This window comes from Hemicordylus capensis, chromosome 6 (assembly GCF_027244095.1).
Source record: "Hemicordylus capensis ecotype Gifberg chromosome 6, rHemCap1.1.pri, whole genome shotgun sequence".
Lineage (NCBI taxonomy): Eukaryota > Metazoa > Chordata > Lepidosauria > Squamata > Cordylidae > Hemicordylus > Hemicordylus capensis.
Genome location: NC_069662.1, coordinates 20,555,993 through 20,573,276, shown reverse-complemented (window position 1 = coordinate 20,573,276; position 17,284 = coordinate 20,555,993). Strand labels below are relative to the sequence as shown.

The 17,284-nt window shown below is 45.7% G+C and overlaps 1 protein-coding gene across 1 annotated transcript; it reads left to right on the top strand.

Annotated features, from left to right (window-relative positions):
- Nucleotides 1-5,130: 5,130 nt before the first annotated feature.
- On the top strand, nucleotides 5,131-6,119 carry FUT2 (fucosyltransferase 2). Its single transcript, XM_053266415.1, has one exon. The coding sequence runs from the start codon at nucleotides 5,253-5,255 to the stop codon at nucleotides 6,117-6,119; it is 867 nt and encodes a 288-aa protein (XP_053122390.1). The 5' UTR covers nucleotides 5,131-5,252.
- Nucleotides 6,120-17,284: the final 11,165 nt, after the last annotated feature.

Sequence of the window (17,284 nt, the reverse complement as noted above, 5' to 3'; positions counted from 1 at the left end):
GTAGAATTTCTCCCCTCACCTTGCCAGAGCCCCTGGCTCCAGTGCCCTGAGCCATAGATTTACCACTATTTCGCTCTCTCTCTTCCCTCTCTCAAATGCTCTGTGCCTTTAGGTGTTGACTAGCTGGCAGAAATGTCCCCCATTCCAGAGATAAGAACATGAGAAGATTAGATCCAAAGCCATGTAGTCCAGTACACTGTTTCCAAAGGCATGAAGGCAATATCCATCCTTCGCTGTTGCTCTCAACAACTGGTATTATTTTAAAGATATACTGCCTCTGAATCTGAAGGCTCCATTTAGTTATATTTGCTAATAGCCCTTGCTGGACCTGTTCCCTCAGGCAGTCATCTGAACTCAAGGAGATACAGTGACCGGAATTCACTTGCTGAATTCTGTGCTGCTTGTGCAGCTGTCAGGAAATAAAGATAAAGGAACTATGCACTGAAATCATAAAATATTAGAGCTGGAAGGGACCTTACAGGTCTTCTAGTTCAAAGCCCTGCTCACTGCAGGAAACAGCTACCACATCTCTGACAGATGCTGCTAGTTGTTCAGCCTCTATTTTGAAAACTGCCAGCGAAGGAGAGCCCACCACTTTGATCCACTGTCCACCAGTTCTCACGGTTAGGAAATCTTTCCTAATGACTAGTTAAAATTTGCTTCTTCATCGTTTCAACCCATTGGTTCTAGTTCTGCCCATAGGAGCAAGAGAGGAGTCTGCTGCTTCTCCTATGTTATAACCCTTCAGATGGCAACCATCTCTCCCCCTAGTCTTCTCATCCCCAGGCTAGGGATGTGCGGACCAATCTGGGGGTTCGGGGGTTTAGTCCGGGGGTTTGGGAATGAACCGAACCTCCCGAAAAGTCTGCGATTTTTTTTTAAAATTTAATATTAAAAAAAAATATATGACTGGGAATGGTCTCAGTTTAAAAGAATGTTATTTATTAATTAATTACATTTATATCCTGCTCTTTCTTGGAGGAGCTCAGAGGAGCTCCGAGGAGCTCAATGGTTATTTTTATCCTCGCAACAACCCTGTGAGGTAGGTTAGGCTAGAGATATATTACTGGCCCAGAGTCACCCAGTGAGTTTCATGGTTGAATGGAGATTTGAACTTGGGTCTTCCAGGTCTGAGCCCAACACTCTAACCACTACACTATGATGGGACCCTTCCTCTGTTGATTGAACTTTGCTACATTGTAGGCTTGTTCTCACAACTGAAATCTAGGTTAAAGCACTCAGCCAAGGTAGGAGAGCAAGGCATGCTCCCGATCAGTGATCGTACGAACTCCAAGATCAAGGTAGGAGGAGGGGAGAGTAGTAGTGTGGGAGCAGGGTAGGATGAGCCCCACCAACCCAGATTCTCTCCCCAGCATTTTAGTGAGGGTGGATGAAAAGCCATCCTACCCAGCCTCCCACTTCCACACGGCCCCTCTCCTTCCCTCCTACGGTGACCTTGGAGTTCACACGACTGCTGATGGGGAGCACGCCTGGCTCTTCTACCCTGGCCAGGTGCTTCTCCTACCTGGATTTCAGTCATGAGAACAAGCCTTGTGTCCTGCATGGTTTCCTGATTCCATCCTATGAATTCCACTCCTTCATTGTTACAAGCCTGTGGAACTGTTTCCAGTGCTGCAAGATGCCTATTGCTTTGGAAAGGGGGGGGGGATAAGTTAATCATTGTCAACTTTGGAGAGCAAATATGTTGAGTACTGTGTGTTAAAATGACTGCTGAGCTCAAATGCCAACCAGTCTAGCTTTACCATCCTGTATATCAGATACATTGGGGGGGGGGATTTTTATCATTTGGGGAGTGGGGGAACAAATTGGGGGGGGGATGTGGAGCTGAACTTGCCACTGGTGCCAATTGTACTCCTGGTGCCAACTGCTTCAAAGTGGGGGCGAGAAGCAACTCAGAAAGCTGCCTTATATTGAGTCAGACTATTGGTCAATCTAGCTCAGCATTGTCAACATTGTTTGGCGGTGGCTTCTCCAAGTTTTTAGACAGGAATCTCTCCTTCCCCTACCTGGAGATGTCAGGGACTTTCTGCATGCAAGCAGAGGCTCTACTCCTGAGCTATGCCTCCATCCTCTGAAGGGACGATCTTACAGCACACAGTGCTTGTTGGGAATTCTCTCTAGTAAGAGAAACCCTTTTTCATTATAGCAGAGTGCACAGAGGCACAACACAGCGGAATTTAGTTAGGCATGCGTGTATGCTGAGAGTAAAGTAACTTGGAGCCAGTTCATAGTTTCAAATCAATATAAGTAGTATTTATTATAGAACTCCATTCTAGATAGGAAAGTGAGGAGATAGGATCTCTAATGTATCTAGCTAGCTGGATGCAGATGGATTCTGCATCTCTGCACACATGGTGCAGGGAGAGAGGAGCTTGCATGTTGCAAGGGAAGAAGGAAGGGAAGAAGAAGGGAGAGAGGAAGGAAGGAAGGAAGTGTCCCTGAGAGTAGCAATCTACATCCCAAAGGGATAGTGTCAGAGCAGTAGAGAAGGGATGACCAGTGTCTTGACCCTCTAGCCCTCTGACTCACTAGTCTGTCCTCCTATGTCATTGAGACAAGAGACAGTGTATAGTCCTTCACTTCCAGCAGTGCTCACATGCAGTCCTGCACTTCGAACTTGACCTAAGAGTTCAGGGAAATATTTTCAAGTGACACAGAGGGCTTCCTGGGCATGGGGAGGCCATAAAAAAACTGCCCCTTCCCTGTTGCAGTTAGTCTGGAAGTGTCTGGAAGTCTGCTCCTCTCACTGCACCAGTGCTTCCTTGCTCTGTATATCAGTCTTTATTTATTTATTTATTTACAAAAACAACAAAATCTTAAAATAGTTCATGTAACAAAAGAAATCAAGAGAGCTTCCTGTCCAAAAAGGGGTTCACAATCTAGAAAGAAACACATATGGGACCCAGTAAGAGCCACTGGAGTGATGCTATGCTGGGATGAGTAGTAGCTAACCCAGATCTTTGACATGCCTAATCTGTTAATTTATTCACTCCAGCTATTTCTATTGCAATCGCTGTTTAATTAAAAGAGGAGTTTTACAAAAATTAAAAGGGGAGTTATGCTTTTCTAGCTCTGTACCCAAACAATTCTGTCACTATTTTTTCTCTGTCTTGCATCAGTTTATTCTCTTGCACAGAAACTGACCTGTTTGATCCATGTGAATGGCAGAAGAGTATTGATGGTGGGTGATGTTAAATATCACACTAGAAAGTGGGCAGGTGAACAAGCCCATCATGCTAGAGCTGGTGTCCGACCCCATGAAAGTGATGCTTGAGTAACTATGGAGGCAGAATTGATGCCAGGATTCTGATGCGGGATAAGCAGTTGTGCTGCCTACTTACTGAGGCTATTCCCATGACCAGCTAAAATCGGGCTAGGGGAGCCTAGCCCAATTTTGGCTGATCGTGGGAACCACAGGCTCACAGGTGAGCCCGGTTGCCTCCCAGCGGTTAACCTGCCTAAGTACCCCTCCCCTTAAACTGGGTTTGCGGAGAGAGCACTCCGCAAACCCATATTTTTAAATTGTGAGTAGCCGTGGCTAAACTAAAAGCCCATTCACTTGACCAAAAGCTGGGTAGACTTGTGCGTGCTTCCAAGCACTGGTTGAGTGTGGGCAAAAATATAGGGTGGGGGAAGTGATCATGCAGTAGTCGCAATCTGGGTAGGACAGCGTGGGATGTAGTTTCCCCCCACTCTCAATATAAAGCAGGATAAACAATGTAGATTAGCTGTGACACCCCTACCCAGATTGTGGCTAGCACACAATCACTTTCTCCTCTTCTTACCTTTATTTCTGTCGACACATGACTGGTTCTTGGGAGCATGAACAGGTCTGAAATCCTGGCTGGACACTCCTCCAGTCCAACTTCTGGTTCTGTGAATAGCCTTTAAGTCTTGCTATGCTGCACCTAGACCTTCGCACCACTTGGCAAAGTGGGAAGTATCTAACAGGATCATTTCATCTGGGCTTATACCAAGTCAGACCATTGGTCCATGTAGCTCCGAGTGGCAGCAGCTCTTCAGGGTTTCCGGCAGGGGTCTTCCCCTGCCCTACCTGGAGATGCTGTCAGGGACTGAACCTGGAACATTCTGCATGCAAAGCAGATGCTCTGCCACTGAGCAGGGCAATCATATCCACATTTAACCAGAGATGTCCCAATGTGTTCAGAGAGGGCTCACTCCCTAGTCAGTATATTTAGGACTTCAGTCTTGAAAAGCATAGACAAGGTTTGGACAAGAAGCTATTTGGGTGTCTCCCAAGTGGCTATTTTAAGAGAACACTAACAAACAACATCTAACATGTTGAATGAGGGGATAGGGGGGAAAAATCAGATCCCTTTGTACTGGATACCAAATCATCTTAAGGGCCCAGAACACTGAATGATCTCATGAATTCTGGACTCTGAAACATCAGAGTTGGCCTGAGGACAAGGATGGCCTTTTCAGGAGGCAAGGTGAGGTGGTCACATCAGGCAGCAGGTTATTGGGGTGACAGCAAAGTGGCAAGATGCCCTCCTGCTCCCCGCTTTTAAAGAAAGGAGGTGGGAGGGGGAGGAGGAGGATCTGTACAAGAGGGAGCAGCATTCAGCACCCTGCCGTAGGCTCACAGAGGTCTTTAACAGCCACTACCCGAGGATCTCAGTTTCTCAATTATTCCTGCTTTGATGTTAGCATTCTTCCTCTGTTGACTGGTGTAGGTTAGATGGCATTAGGAAAGATCAGCTTTATGTTTTCATTCCAAATTTGGTAGAAAGGCAGTGATTAAAACTCAAGGATCAAACAAGAAAATGGTCACCAAATAAATACACCTAGCTGCCTCAATCCCCAGGAGACTCAGATCAAGAGGAAGCAGGCAGGGGGAGAGGAGGAAAGAAGGTTCAATAGTGGTAAGTGGACATACATGTGAATACTGAATATGGACTTCAATGGCTGAGTTCTGTGTAATGATCCTAATTGCCTTTTCTCCCCGCCTTCCTCTTTTCTTTAGGTGTGGAACTATGAATGTTTCGGAGAGATGTATTGTCAACCAACGCTTTGCCTTAATCTGCTTGTACATCTTTGGCCTCCTATCTCTCTCCACATTGTTGCATCTGCCGGACAAAGTCCCTTACCATTGGCTGAGGGTCAATTTCAAAAACACAACCAGTTTCCTCTTACCAGAATGGACTTTGTTCCCCAACACTACCACTACTTCTACCAGTTCACCACCCACTCAGCCCGTGGATAGGGGAATGTGGACGGTGAACTCCATTGGCCGCTTGGGGAACCAGATGGGAGAATATGCCACCCTCTATGCCTTAGCCAAGCTCAACGGTCACCAAGCTTACATCCTTCCAGCCATGCATCAATATTTAGCACCAATTTTCAAGATCACTTTGCCTGTGATTCCTTCTGATGTGGTTGCCAAGACCCGCTGGAGAAACTACGATCTGCATGATTGGATGTCAGAGGAGTATCGTCACATCAAGGGCAAGTATGTCCGGCTGACAGGCTACCCTTGTTCTTTTACCTTTTATGACCACATCCGCCAAGAGATACTTCAGGAGTTCTCCTTCCATGACCATGTCAAGGCAGAGAGCAACCAATATCTTCTGGACCTGCGGGGGCAGCGCACAAATGTGACCTACATTGGAGTGCATGTTCGGAGAGGGGATTATGTCAGGGTAATGCCCCAGATCTGGAAAGGTGTGGTGGCTGACAAAGCCTACCTAGACAAAGCCATGGACTACTTCAGAGAGAAGTACCCCAATCCTATCTTTGTTGTGGTCAGCAATGGAATGGACTGGTGCAGGCAAAACATTAATGCTTCCAGAGGGGATGTTCATTTTGCTGGTGATGGACGGGAATCATCCCCAGGGAGGGATTTTGCTCTCATTGCACACTGCAACCACACAATAATGACCATTGGGACTTTTGGCATTTGGGCTGGCTACCTGGCTGGTGGGGAGACTGTTTACTTGGCCAACTACACCCTCCCAAACTCCCCCTTCCTCAAGGTTTTCAGGCCCTCGGCAGCCTTCTTGCCTGAATGGATTGGGATCCCAGCTGACCTTTCCCCTCTGCTGCCCAAGACTGTGGCCCAAATTAAGAATCCCTAAGATGAAGCAGACTGTTGCTGATTCAGGTCTTATCTCATAATAGCAGATGGTCCTATTTGGGAAGTGATCCCACTGGGCACAGGTTTGAGAGAGGCTGTTAGGATTGCGTCAACATATCCCCCAGGGTACTCAAAGACTGGACTTGTTTTGTTACACAAACTCACACTCTTTCAAAAGCTCTTCACTCGATAATAAGGTGACATGGTGGAGTCACTAGCTCACACAAGCCTTTCCACCAGCCATCATGCACTTAGTAGTAGTGATGTGCAGGAAACGGATTTCCCGTTCTGCTTCGAGCCTGAAACGAAACACAAAACGGCCAAAACATTTAGTTGAAAACAGTGGTCAAGCTGGCTGTATCAACGAAACAAACTCAAAACGTTTTCAGTGTTACTTTCGGCCACAGGAGAAATGGAAAACTTGAAACACCCCATTGTTCCCCATGGGTAGCTCCTAGCAACACCAAACTGGGGTGGGAGCATGATGGGTGTTACTTACAACCCAACCCACAGAAGAAATGGGCAAGTAGGCAATTTTTAACAAATGTGTAACCTCCTTTCCAAAACCCCTGTAGTTTGCAATGCATTTTGCAACCTTGTCTTCAAAAACACTGCAGGAGCACACAGTAAGAGAGAATCTGTCCCGTCCAACACAGAAAAAAACATTTCAAACCGTCCAAAATTGGCCAAAAAAGAATCACTGACCCAGAATCCACTGCCAGCCACAGAGCCTGCGCTGCAGTAACAGCATTGGCACAAGTTGTTAGCTCACACACAATTACAACTCCTTGCTTACTAGCATTGCAACAGCTTCCACAGCAGCACCATTGGCAGCAAGAATGGCTATATGCTCAAAAAGAACAACTTCAGCCTCATTTTGACTGAGTACACCTTGCAATGCAGGGAAAGGAGGCATTGTTTTCAAGTGGTTCCACTCCTATGTCTTGGGTAGATTTGAGATGGTGGCACTTGATGACAATTGCTCTTCTATATTGGAGCTACTATGGAGTCCCTCATGACTCCATTTCATCACCAATGTTTTTTAACATCTGCATGAAGCCGCTGGGTGAGGTCATCAGGGGATTTGCTGCTGGTGTTATCAATACATTGATGACATCCAAATCTATTTCTCCTTGTCATCAATATCAGGAAATGGCATTAGCCCCTTAAATGCCTGCATACAGGCAGTAATGGGCTGGATGAAGGATAATAAACTGAAGCTGAATCCAAGCAAGACAGATGTGCTCATTATTGGGGGTTGTAATCTGCAAGATGGGATAGAACTTCCTATTCTGGACGAAGCTACACTCCCACAGAAAGAACAAGTTCATAGCTTGGGAGTGCTCTTGGAACAAGGTCTCACCCTAGTGCCTCAGGTTGAGGCTGTGGCCAGGAGTGATTTTTACAAGTTGCCATTGATTTGAAAACTCCACCTGTTGCTTGAGGAGAATGACCTGAAAATAACCAGTGGTACACCAGCTGGTAACTTCCAAGTTGGACTACTGCAATGCACTCTATGTAGGACTGTCTTTGTACGTAGTTTGGAAATTTCAGATAGTTCAAAATGCAGCAGCAAGATTGATCTCTGGGATAACTTGGAGAGACCCTATTATGCCTGTTTTTAAACAGTTGCACTTTCCGGGCGGCGAACAAAGTGCTAGTTATTATTTCCTTTAAAGTCCTGAATGGCTTAGGTCCACATTATCTGATAGAGTGCCTTTTTCTATAAGATCCCCACCGCTCATTAAGATAATCAGGAGGGGTCTGACTTCAGGTGCCACCAGTTCGTCTGGTGCCGACCTGGAATGAGGCCTTCTCAGTTGTCGCCCTTGGGTTGTGGAATGTAGGGATGTGCATGGAACCGGCTGGGCTAGTTTGGTTTGAGTGCGAACTGCACTCGAACCTTACCGGCCAGTTCGGTCCGGCAACCTGGCAAACCCCCTCAAGTTTGGTTCGGCTTGAGGGGATTCGCGGACTGTTAAAGTACTTAAATTTCCCCCCCTTAAAAACCATTTTTTAACCTTTTGCAGCCCTCCTTGGGGCTCCTGGAGGTGGTGGTGGGATCCACGGGGGTCCTCCCTCCCCCGCTGGCCTTCTACATGCCCCCCAAGAGAGATTTGGGGGGGTTGCTAAAGTTTAAATTGTTCTTTAATTTTTTTTACTGTTGCAGCCCTCTGTGGGATTCCTGGAGGCAGCGGCAGGGGTCCGGGGTCCCCCCTCCCCCCGCCGGCCTTCTTCACTACCCCCAAGAGCCAGTTTGGCTGGCTGTAGTCTGCCCGTTCAGCCACTCTTCTCCCAGTGGGGCGGCAGCAACCATGTTAGAAGAAGCCTCGTCGCACCTGCTCAGTTGCCTCTGTGTGGCCGGGCGAGAGGCTGAGCTGATGCTGCGATTTGATCGTGCTCAGTCAGTGCTGGAGTGCTTCTTCCGTTCTGTGCCGAGAAGAGAAGGGCTGCATGGCCCCTAGTATGAGAACACATAATTTGCCTGCCAACCAGCTGCTGATTGAGCTAGGAGCATTGAGCAGGCATCCAGCACGATCCAGCAAAGGGAGTCCCTGCTGCCAGAAAAAAAAGTTCTTTTTTTTTTTTTTTAAGTGCTGAAGGCTCCAGAAACCCCTCGGAGGGCTGCAACAGTTAAGAAATAATAAGAGAACAATTTAAACTTTAGCGAATCCCCCCAAACCTCTCTTGGGGGGCATGTAGAAGGCCAGCGAGGGAGGGGGGACCCCCATGGAACCCTCAGCACCTCCAGGAACCCCACGGAGGGCTGCAAAAGGTAAAGAAATGGTTTAAATTTTTTTTAAAGTACTTTAAAGGTTTGCAGACTGCCGAACCTTTGGGGAGTGTTTGGTCCGGGGTTGGGCTGAACAGGGGGTGGTTCGTCTCGACACCAGACCGTCGAACCGGTTCGCACATCCCTAGTGGAATCGGAGTGGAATAGTTCGCACTCCCATAGATATAAGAGGATTATCTTCCTTGGAGACCTTCAGGAGGGCCTTAAAGACCCATCTTTTTAGCCTGGCTTTTAATGATACTTAGTTTTAAGAACATAAGAACAGCCCTGCTTGATCAGGCCCAAGGCCCATCTAGTCCAGCATACTGTTTCGCACAGTGGCCCACAAGATGCTGCTGGAATCCTACAGGCAGGATTTGAAGGCATGCCCTTCCTCCTGCTGTTACTCCCCTGCAACTGGTACTCAGAGGCATCCTGCCTGAGGCTGGAGGTGGTCTATAGCCCTCCGACTAGTAGCCGTTGATAGACCTCTCCTCCATGAAGTTATCCAAGCCCCTCTTAAAGCCATCCAGGTTGTTGGCTGTCACCACATCTTGGGGCAGATAATTCCACAAGTTGATTATGTGTTGTGTGAAAAAATACTTCTGTTTGTTGGTCTTAAATTTCCTGGCAATCAATTTCATGGGATGACCCCTGGTTCTAGTGTTATATGAGAGGGAGAAGAATTTCTCTCTATCCACTTTCTCCACACCATGCATTATTTTATAGACCTCTATCATGTCTCCCCACAGTCATTTCCCCCCCTAAACTAAATAGTCCCAGGTGTTGTAGCCTTGCCACATAAGAAAGGTGCTCTAGGCCCTCTTCTGCACCTTTTCCAGTTCTACAATGCCCTTTTTAGATGTGGTGACCAGAACTGTACGCAGTACTCCAGGTGTGGCTGCACCATAGTTTTTTTATAAGGGCATTATAATATTAACAGTTTTATTTTCAATCCCCTTCCTAATGATCCCTAGCATGGGACTGGCCTTTTTCACAGCTGCCGCACATTGAGTTGACACTTTCAACTGTCCACCACGACCCCAAGATCCCTCTCCTGGTCCGTCACCGACAGCTCAGATCAGAGTATACCTGAAGTTGGGGCTTTTCGCCACAATGTGCATTACTTTACATTTGCCAACATTGAACCGCATATGCCATTTGGTTGCCCACTCTCCCAGTTTGGAGAGATCCTTTTGGAGCTCCTCACAATCCATTTTGGATTTCACTACCTGAAAGAGTTTGGTATCATGTGCAAATTTGGCCACCTTGCTGCTTACCCCTACTTCTAGATCATTTATGAATAAATTAAAAAGCACCGGTCCCAGTACAGATCTCTGGGGGAACCCCACTTCTTATTTCCCTCTATTGTGAAAACTCTCCATTTATACCTACCCTCTGTTTCCTGTCTTTCAACCACTTAGCAATCCACACATGTACTTCTCCCCTTATCCCATGACCGCTAAGTTTCCTCAGGAGTCTTTGATGAGGAACTTTGTCAAAAGCTTTTTTTGGAAGTCCAGGTATACTATGTCAACTGGATCACCTTGATCCACACACTTGCTGACACTCTCAAAGAGCTCCAAAAGGTTAGTGAGGCAAGATTTACCTTTGCAGAAGCTATGCTGGTTCTCTCCCAGCAGGGCCTGTTCTCCTATGTGCTTTACAATGTTATCTTTGAGGATGCTTTACATCAATTTACCTGGAACGGATGTTAAGCTAACCGGCCTGTAATTTCCCAGATTGCCCCTGGATTCCTTTTTGAAAATTTCAAATTTTCAAGTCCTCTGGTACAGAGCCTTTCCAGTCCTCTGGTACAGAGCCTGATTGCAGGGATAAGTTACTGCATATATTTTAACACGGAGGTCAGCAATTTCACATTTGAGTTATTTGAGGACTCTTGGATGGATGTCATTCGGCTCTGGCGATTTGTTAGTTTTCAGCTTTTCCAGACAGTTTAGAACATCATCTCTTGTCACTTCTATCTGACTCAGTTCTTTAGACTCCATCTCAAAAAGCCTGATTCAGGAACAGGTATATGCTCAGTATCCTCTGCCGTGAAGATGGATGCAAAGAACTCATTTAGCTTCTCTGCATCCTCCATATCCTCCTTAATAACCCCTTTCACTCCCTCATTGTCTAATGGTCCAACTGCCTCCCTGGCAGGTTTCCTGCTTCTGATGCATTTAAAGAAGTTTTTTGTTGTTCCCCTTGATGCTTGTAGCTAAATGTTCCTCAAACTCTCTTTTTGCTCCCTTATTGTCACCTTGCATTTATTTGCCAGAGTTTGTGTTCCTTTCTGTTCTCTTCATTTGGATAGGCCTTCCAATTTTGGAAGGAAGTCTTCTTCCCTTTTATGGCTTCCGTAACGGTACCTGTTAGCCATCCTCCTGGCCTTAGTGGTACCTTTCCTCCTTCTGGATATACAATCTAACTGGGCTTCTAGTATTGTGGTTTTGAGTAAATTCCATGCATTATGGAGTGAAGTGAATCCTGATTTTCCCTTTCAGCTTTCTTTTCACCATACGCCTCATTTTGGAGAAGTTTCCTCTTCTGAAATTCAAAATGTCTATGTTAGACGTCCTTGGTGAGTCTTTCCCCGCATGTATGCTGAATTTGATCACACTATGGTCACTGTTCCTTAAAGGGCCGATGACACTGACATCAAGCACCAGGTCCTGGGTGCACTCAGAATTAAGTCCAAGGTTGGCTTCTCACTGGTTGGTTCCAAGACCAATTGTTCTAGGGCACAGTCATTCAGCGTATCTAAAAATTTGACCTCTCTGTCATTACCTGACTGTGAATTCACCCAGGCTGTGTGTGGGTAATTGAAGTCACCCATTATTACTGCCCTGCCTCTCCTTGACGCCTCCTGCTGCAACTCCCAGTCACTGTCAGCGTTTTGATCCAGAGGGCGATAGCACGTCCCCAGTAGCACATTTCCTTTCAGGCCTTGTATTGTCACCCAAAGGGTTTCTGTGGAGGACTCCGGTCCACCTAGGTTTTCTACCTTGTTGGATTCTATCCCTTCTTTAACATACAGTGCTACTCTACCTCCAAGGCGTCCCTCCCTGTCCTTTCTATAGTGTTTGTATTCAAGGATAACCGTGTCCCACTGGTTCTCACTGTTCCACCGTGTTTCTGTTATGCCCACTATATCTATTTATGTGTTAGCAACCAAGCACTCCAGCTCACTCATCTTGGCTCGGAGGCTTCTGGAATTGGCATATAAGCAGCTATATGCTGAATCTCTTCCCTGGTGTATGCTATACTTCTTTTGACTCTTTGACCAGCTGGCACAGCTTTCTGTCTGCTCTTTATGTGGTTCTGCTCTGTCCCCTTCTCTTTTATCTGAATCCTTTGCACCCTTGCACTTTAAAGGATGGCATTTGCTGAACTGGATACTGTCCGGCTCCTGTGAGCTATTCCCCAGGTGTCATTTTAAAAGCTGCTCTGCAACCTTCTTGATTTTAAACGCCAGCAGTCTGGTTCCATCTTGGTTCAAGTGCAGCCCGTCTCTTTTGTATGGGCCTTGCTTTCCCCAAAATGTATTCCAGTGCCTAAAAAATCTAAACCCCTCCTCTCAGCACTAATGTTTCATCTACACATTGAAACCCCTCAGCAATGCCTGTCTCACTGTACCTGCGCGTGGAACAAGCAGCATTTCTGAGAATGCTACCTTGGGGGTCCTGGACTTCAATACACTACTTATCAGCCTAAATTGGGCTTCCAGGACCTCCCGACTACATTTCCCCACATCGTTGGTGCCAACTTGCACCAGAACAGCTGTCTCCTCCCCAGCACTGCCTAAGAGGCTATCTAGACACTGTGTGATGTCCATAACCTTTGCACCAGGCAGGCAAGACACTGTGCGGTCAGCACGCAGGTCACAAACCCATCTCTCTATACCTCTAATGATCGAATCACCCACTACAAGGAGGCCCCCATCCCCTGGAGGAGTATCCCCTGTGCGAGAGGATATGGGCTCATCTTCCACGGAAGGGGTCTCTTCTAAAGGAGCATTTCCCTCTTCCTCAGACCAATGTCCTCATTCCCAAGACCTTCAATTTTCCTGACAGCAGAGGAACTATCAGCCCTGGAGTAGGATGCCTCTACCACATCCCTGAAGGTCTCACCCGCATGCATCTCTGAGCTTCTCCAGGTCCACCACTTTGGTCTCGAGGGAACAAACTTGTTCCCTGAGAGCCAGGAGTTCCTTGCACCGAACACACACCCATGACTTCTGCCCATGGAGCAAACAGTCATACATGTGGCACTCTGCAATACACTGGGAAGTGCCCCCTCCCCTGCTGAATTTCTATCTTCATACTGGTTTTGTTGGCTATTTACAGTATTTAGAGATTGTTTATTAGAAGGATAGGTCTCAGCGGTAATGGTCCAAACAGACTTTAACTGTCCAAACAGACTTTCTCAAGCATATGAAGGAGAGAACAGTAATTAAACGAGGAAGGGATTTGTACTTACCTTCTCTTCTCCACTGAGCTCCTTGTGATCACAGGGGCTTGTTCCAGGCTCCCCTGCACACTTCCCGCTGAACTCCAATGTCCTGTTTGTTATCCCTGTTTGCTATGCTTTCGGGCCTTCACCTCTTATGTAAAGAGTAGGTTTCAAACTGTGACACAGGATGTGGGTCAAAAGAATGTGGGGCTTCCTACAGTCCTAGTTGAATCCACCCACTCCAGGCAGGGACAAACAAAAACACTGGAGTTTGCTAGCCCTGGCAAATGCTAGCCCTGGCAAATAACACACGAGCGCACGCGTGCACACACACACACACACGGACTTATCCGTTCAAGAGAAACTGGCCCTTCAAAATCTCCCCTCCTCCTGTTAGTTAGTTTGAAGGGGGGAAAGGCTAGATGTCATTCTGTTTAGAAAAGCTTGCTGTCCTCCTGAAGCTGCTTCTGCTCTTCCCAGAATGGGTTTCAAACTGAGACTTCAAGTCTCAGACTTCATGTCTTCAAGTTTCAAACTGAGACTTCAAGTAGGCTTCAAACTTTTATTATGTATTTATGCTCTTAATGTTAACCATCCTGAGTCACTTTAGGAAGGGCAGTATATTAAATAAATAAACAAACAAATAAATAAATAAATAAATAAATAGAAATTCCTCTGTCTAGACAATCCTGGGAATTGTAGTTCTGGTAAGAGAGGATTAGGAATCTGTAACAAAGAATTCTCAGCACCATGCCAAACTATAGAGTCCAGGATTCCTTAAGGCAATCCATGACAGTTAAATGAATTTAAAGCTAATGGCTGACATCCTGGCTAATGAAACACTTGTGCAAATGTGTTGTGTTAGTGCAAGGCTGTTTTGCTAGCTAGCTGCACAAAATCTGAAGCCCGAGTTCCAGAGTACTGTTGTTCTAGTATAAACATTTGCATTAGCACAATAAGGTCTGCAGCTTTTGGCACATCTTATGTGTTTTGCTGGGAACTTTTGTGGAAGAGAGAAATTTCAAGATTCTCAGTGACTTTGCAGAACTATGTACGTAAACATCTTACACTAGTGAAGCTTTGCTGTGCAAGTGCTTTGTTACTCTGAACTTCAGGCAGCATATGTTTACATTGTGTGGACTGGACTTATCACACTTTGGGAGTCCATCTCAGGTTCTGGTTGGTAAGTGGGGGAGAGCGGCAAGGCATTTATCGTAATTACATACTGCTTTTCAACAAAAACGTTCTCCAGGCAGTTTCATTACTGCTACAGAAAGAAAAGTTTGATAGTAGACAACATATGAGAAACAATTTTCAGACTGGCCAAATCCATTGTCACACACCCCTGCCCCTCATGCAACTACAAGCGACCCCCATTATCCATGAGGGTTCTGTTCTTGGCTACAACCACAGATAATGAAACTATGGATAACAAGACCTTGGGTCAATGGGAATTGGGGGGGGGGCTAGGTTCTCAGAGAGCAAATAAAGGGCAAAAAAGCAATACAAAAGCAGGAATAGGTGAAATAAAGTACTATGCCATGCTCTTCAGGTGTCCAGCTATGCCCCCCGAACCCCGAATCCTGCCAATTATCAACAAAAAATCACAGGGTGTCTTTAAAAAAAACAAAAAACGAAGAGCCACAAAATGGCTTCTTTAAGCAAAATGGTGGCCAGAAATGACCTCAGAGGTCATTTCCGACCACCCAGAAACTGCAGATAGGCGAATTTTAACACTTTTTGTATCTGCGAGTAAGGAGGTTGGGTCTCCATTGCCTGACTGCAAATACACGAAACCACAGGTGCCAGAACCATGGACAAGGATAATATATGATAATAATTATTAAAAATATTTATATTCCACCCCTACAGTAAACTGCTTGGGGCGTCTCACAACAATAAAACAATAAAAAACAGTATAAAATTAATAACAAAACAGTTAAACAGTTAAAAGACATTATGAAATTAATGTTGATTATAACAGACCCCATTAAAAATTGGGGTCAACACACGCACTCACCACTTCCGGTTTTATGCTGATTGTGGCACCAGGAGGGTACACATCCACCTTGTGCCAGCATTTTTTAAAGCAGCACCGGAGGGTGAAACGTGGTGGGGGAGGTAAGAGCACCCTCCCCGCACCTATAAAGTCACCCCCCAGCCTCCCAGGTGTGCACAGAACCGGTTCCGTGCACACCCGTATTCAAAACTGTCCAATACTGAGTAGGGATGTGCGAACCGGTTCGAATTCAAACCAGGGTGGTTCGATGGTTCGAATTCAAACCAAACCAGCCATCAGGTTCGAGCTGCAGGTTTGAATTCAAACCAAACTGGGGGTGGTTCGATTTGAACTGGTTTGAACCTCCAAAATTGGGTGGAGTGGTAGCTGGCACCCATGGGTACCTACCACCCAACCCCAAAGCAAATGGACACTCGTACAATTATTTATGAATTTTTGAAATTTATTATTATTTTTCTCTCATAGGATATAATGGAACTCGAACCAGCCCATTATTCCCTATTGTGGAGCACCCATGGGTGCCAACAAGCACCCAAACCCTGAAGCAATCAGACACCCCTATGATTTTTTTAATGAATATTTGAAATATTTTTAATTATTCTTCTCATAGGGTATAATGGGACCCGAACCAGCACATTATCTCCTGTTGTGGAGCACCCAGGGGCACCAAGGGGCACCAAGGGGTGCCTACTACCCAAAAAACCCCAAGGCAATCGAACACTTTGCCCCCGACGTGAAGCTATACATTTGTTGACACCTCTATGCTTCTTTATGGAGAAAAACCTTAAAGACGCCTTAAAACCTTAAAAACCTAAACTTCAAAAATCACTTAAAAATCAGCCCTTTGCCCAATTCCTTTCAAATAATTCTGTTAGCTTCCTGGCCCCCCCTTGGGAACTACCATCCACCACACTCAACTCTAGGACACCCCTTTCCCCCCGACGTGAAGCTACACATTTGCTACAATCTTTATTATTCCCTATGAGGAATTCCAAAATACTTTAAAAATTTATCAATAATCAGGAGTGTCTGGTTGCCTTGGGGTTTTGTGGGTGGTAGGCGCCCCTGGGTGCCTACCACCCACCCCACTTTTGTGCCCCTAGATGCACCACAATAGGGGATAATGGGCTGGTTCGGGTCCCATTATACCCTATGAGAAAAATAATTAAAAATATTTCAAATATTTATTTAAAAAATCATAGGGGTGTCTGATTGCTTCGTGGTTTGGGTGCCTGTTGGCACCCATGGGTGCTCCACAATAGGGAATAATGGGCAGGTTCGAGTCCCATTATACCCTATGAGAGAAAAATAAAAATAAATTTCAAAAATTCATAAAAAATCGTACAAGTGTCCAATTGCTTTGGGGGTTGGATGGCAGGTACCCATGGGTGCCAGCTACCACCCCACCCACTTTTGGAGGTTCGAACCAGTTCGAACTGGTTCAAAACAGTTCTAATTCGAACTGAACCAGTGGGGTTCATGCAAAACCAAAACCGAACCACCCCCTCCTGGTTCGAACCCGGTTTGAATTTGAACCAAACTGGGCAAACCAGTTTTATGCACATCCCTAATACTGAGGACTGTTTCAGAAGATTCTATATTCCATCTTTAGCACAAATTAAAATGATAAATATGATGAGAAATCCACAGGACCTAAAAAGATGTTTCATAATGTTCTTAGCACCATCTGCTGGTGATCTGTGGAAATTGTGGAAATCTGTGAAAATCTATTAAGAAATTGCAGTTTCAAACTCCTTTTATTCCATCTTGAAAACCACAACATAGTTTATTTATTCAAACTACTTAAGGCGCTGAAGTTATTAAATTCAAGTGCTGATGCTGATTAAGTGATTAAGTCCAAGGTTACGGTAACTAGATGTTTAGTAATAATATGTCATGTATATTTTAATGTATT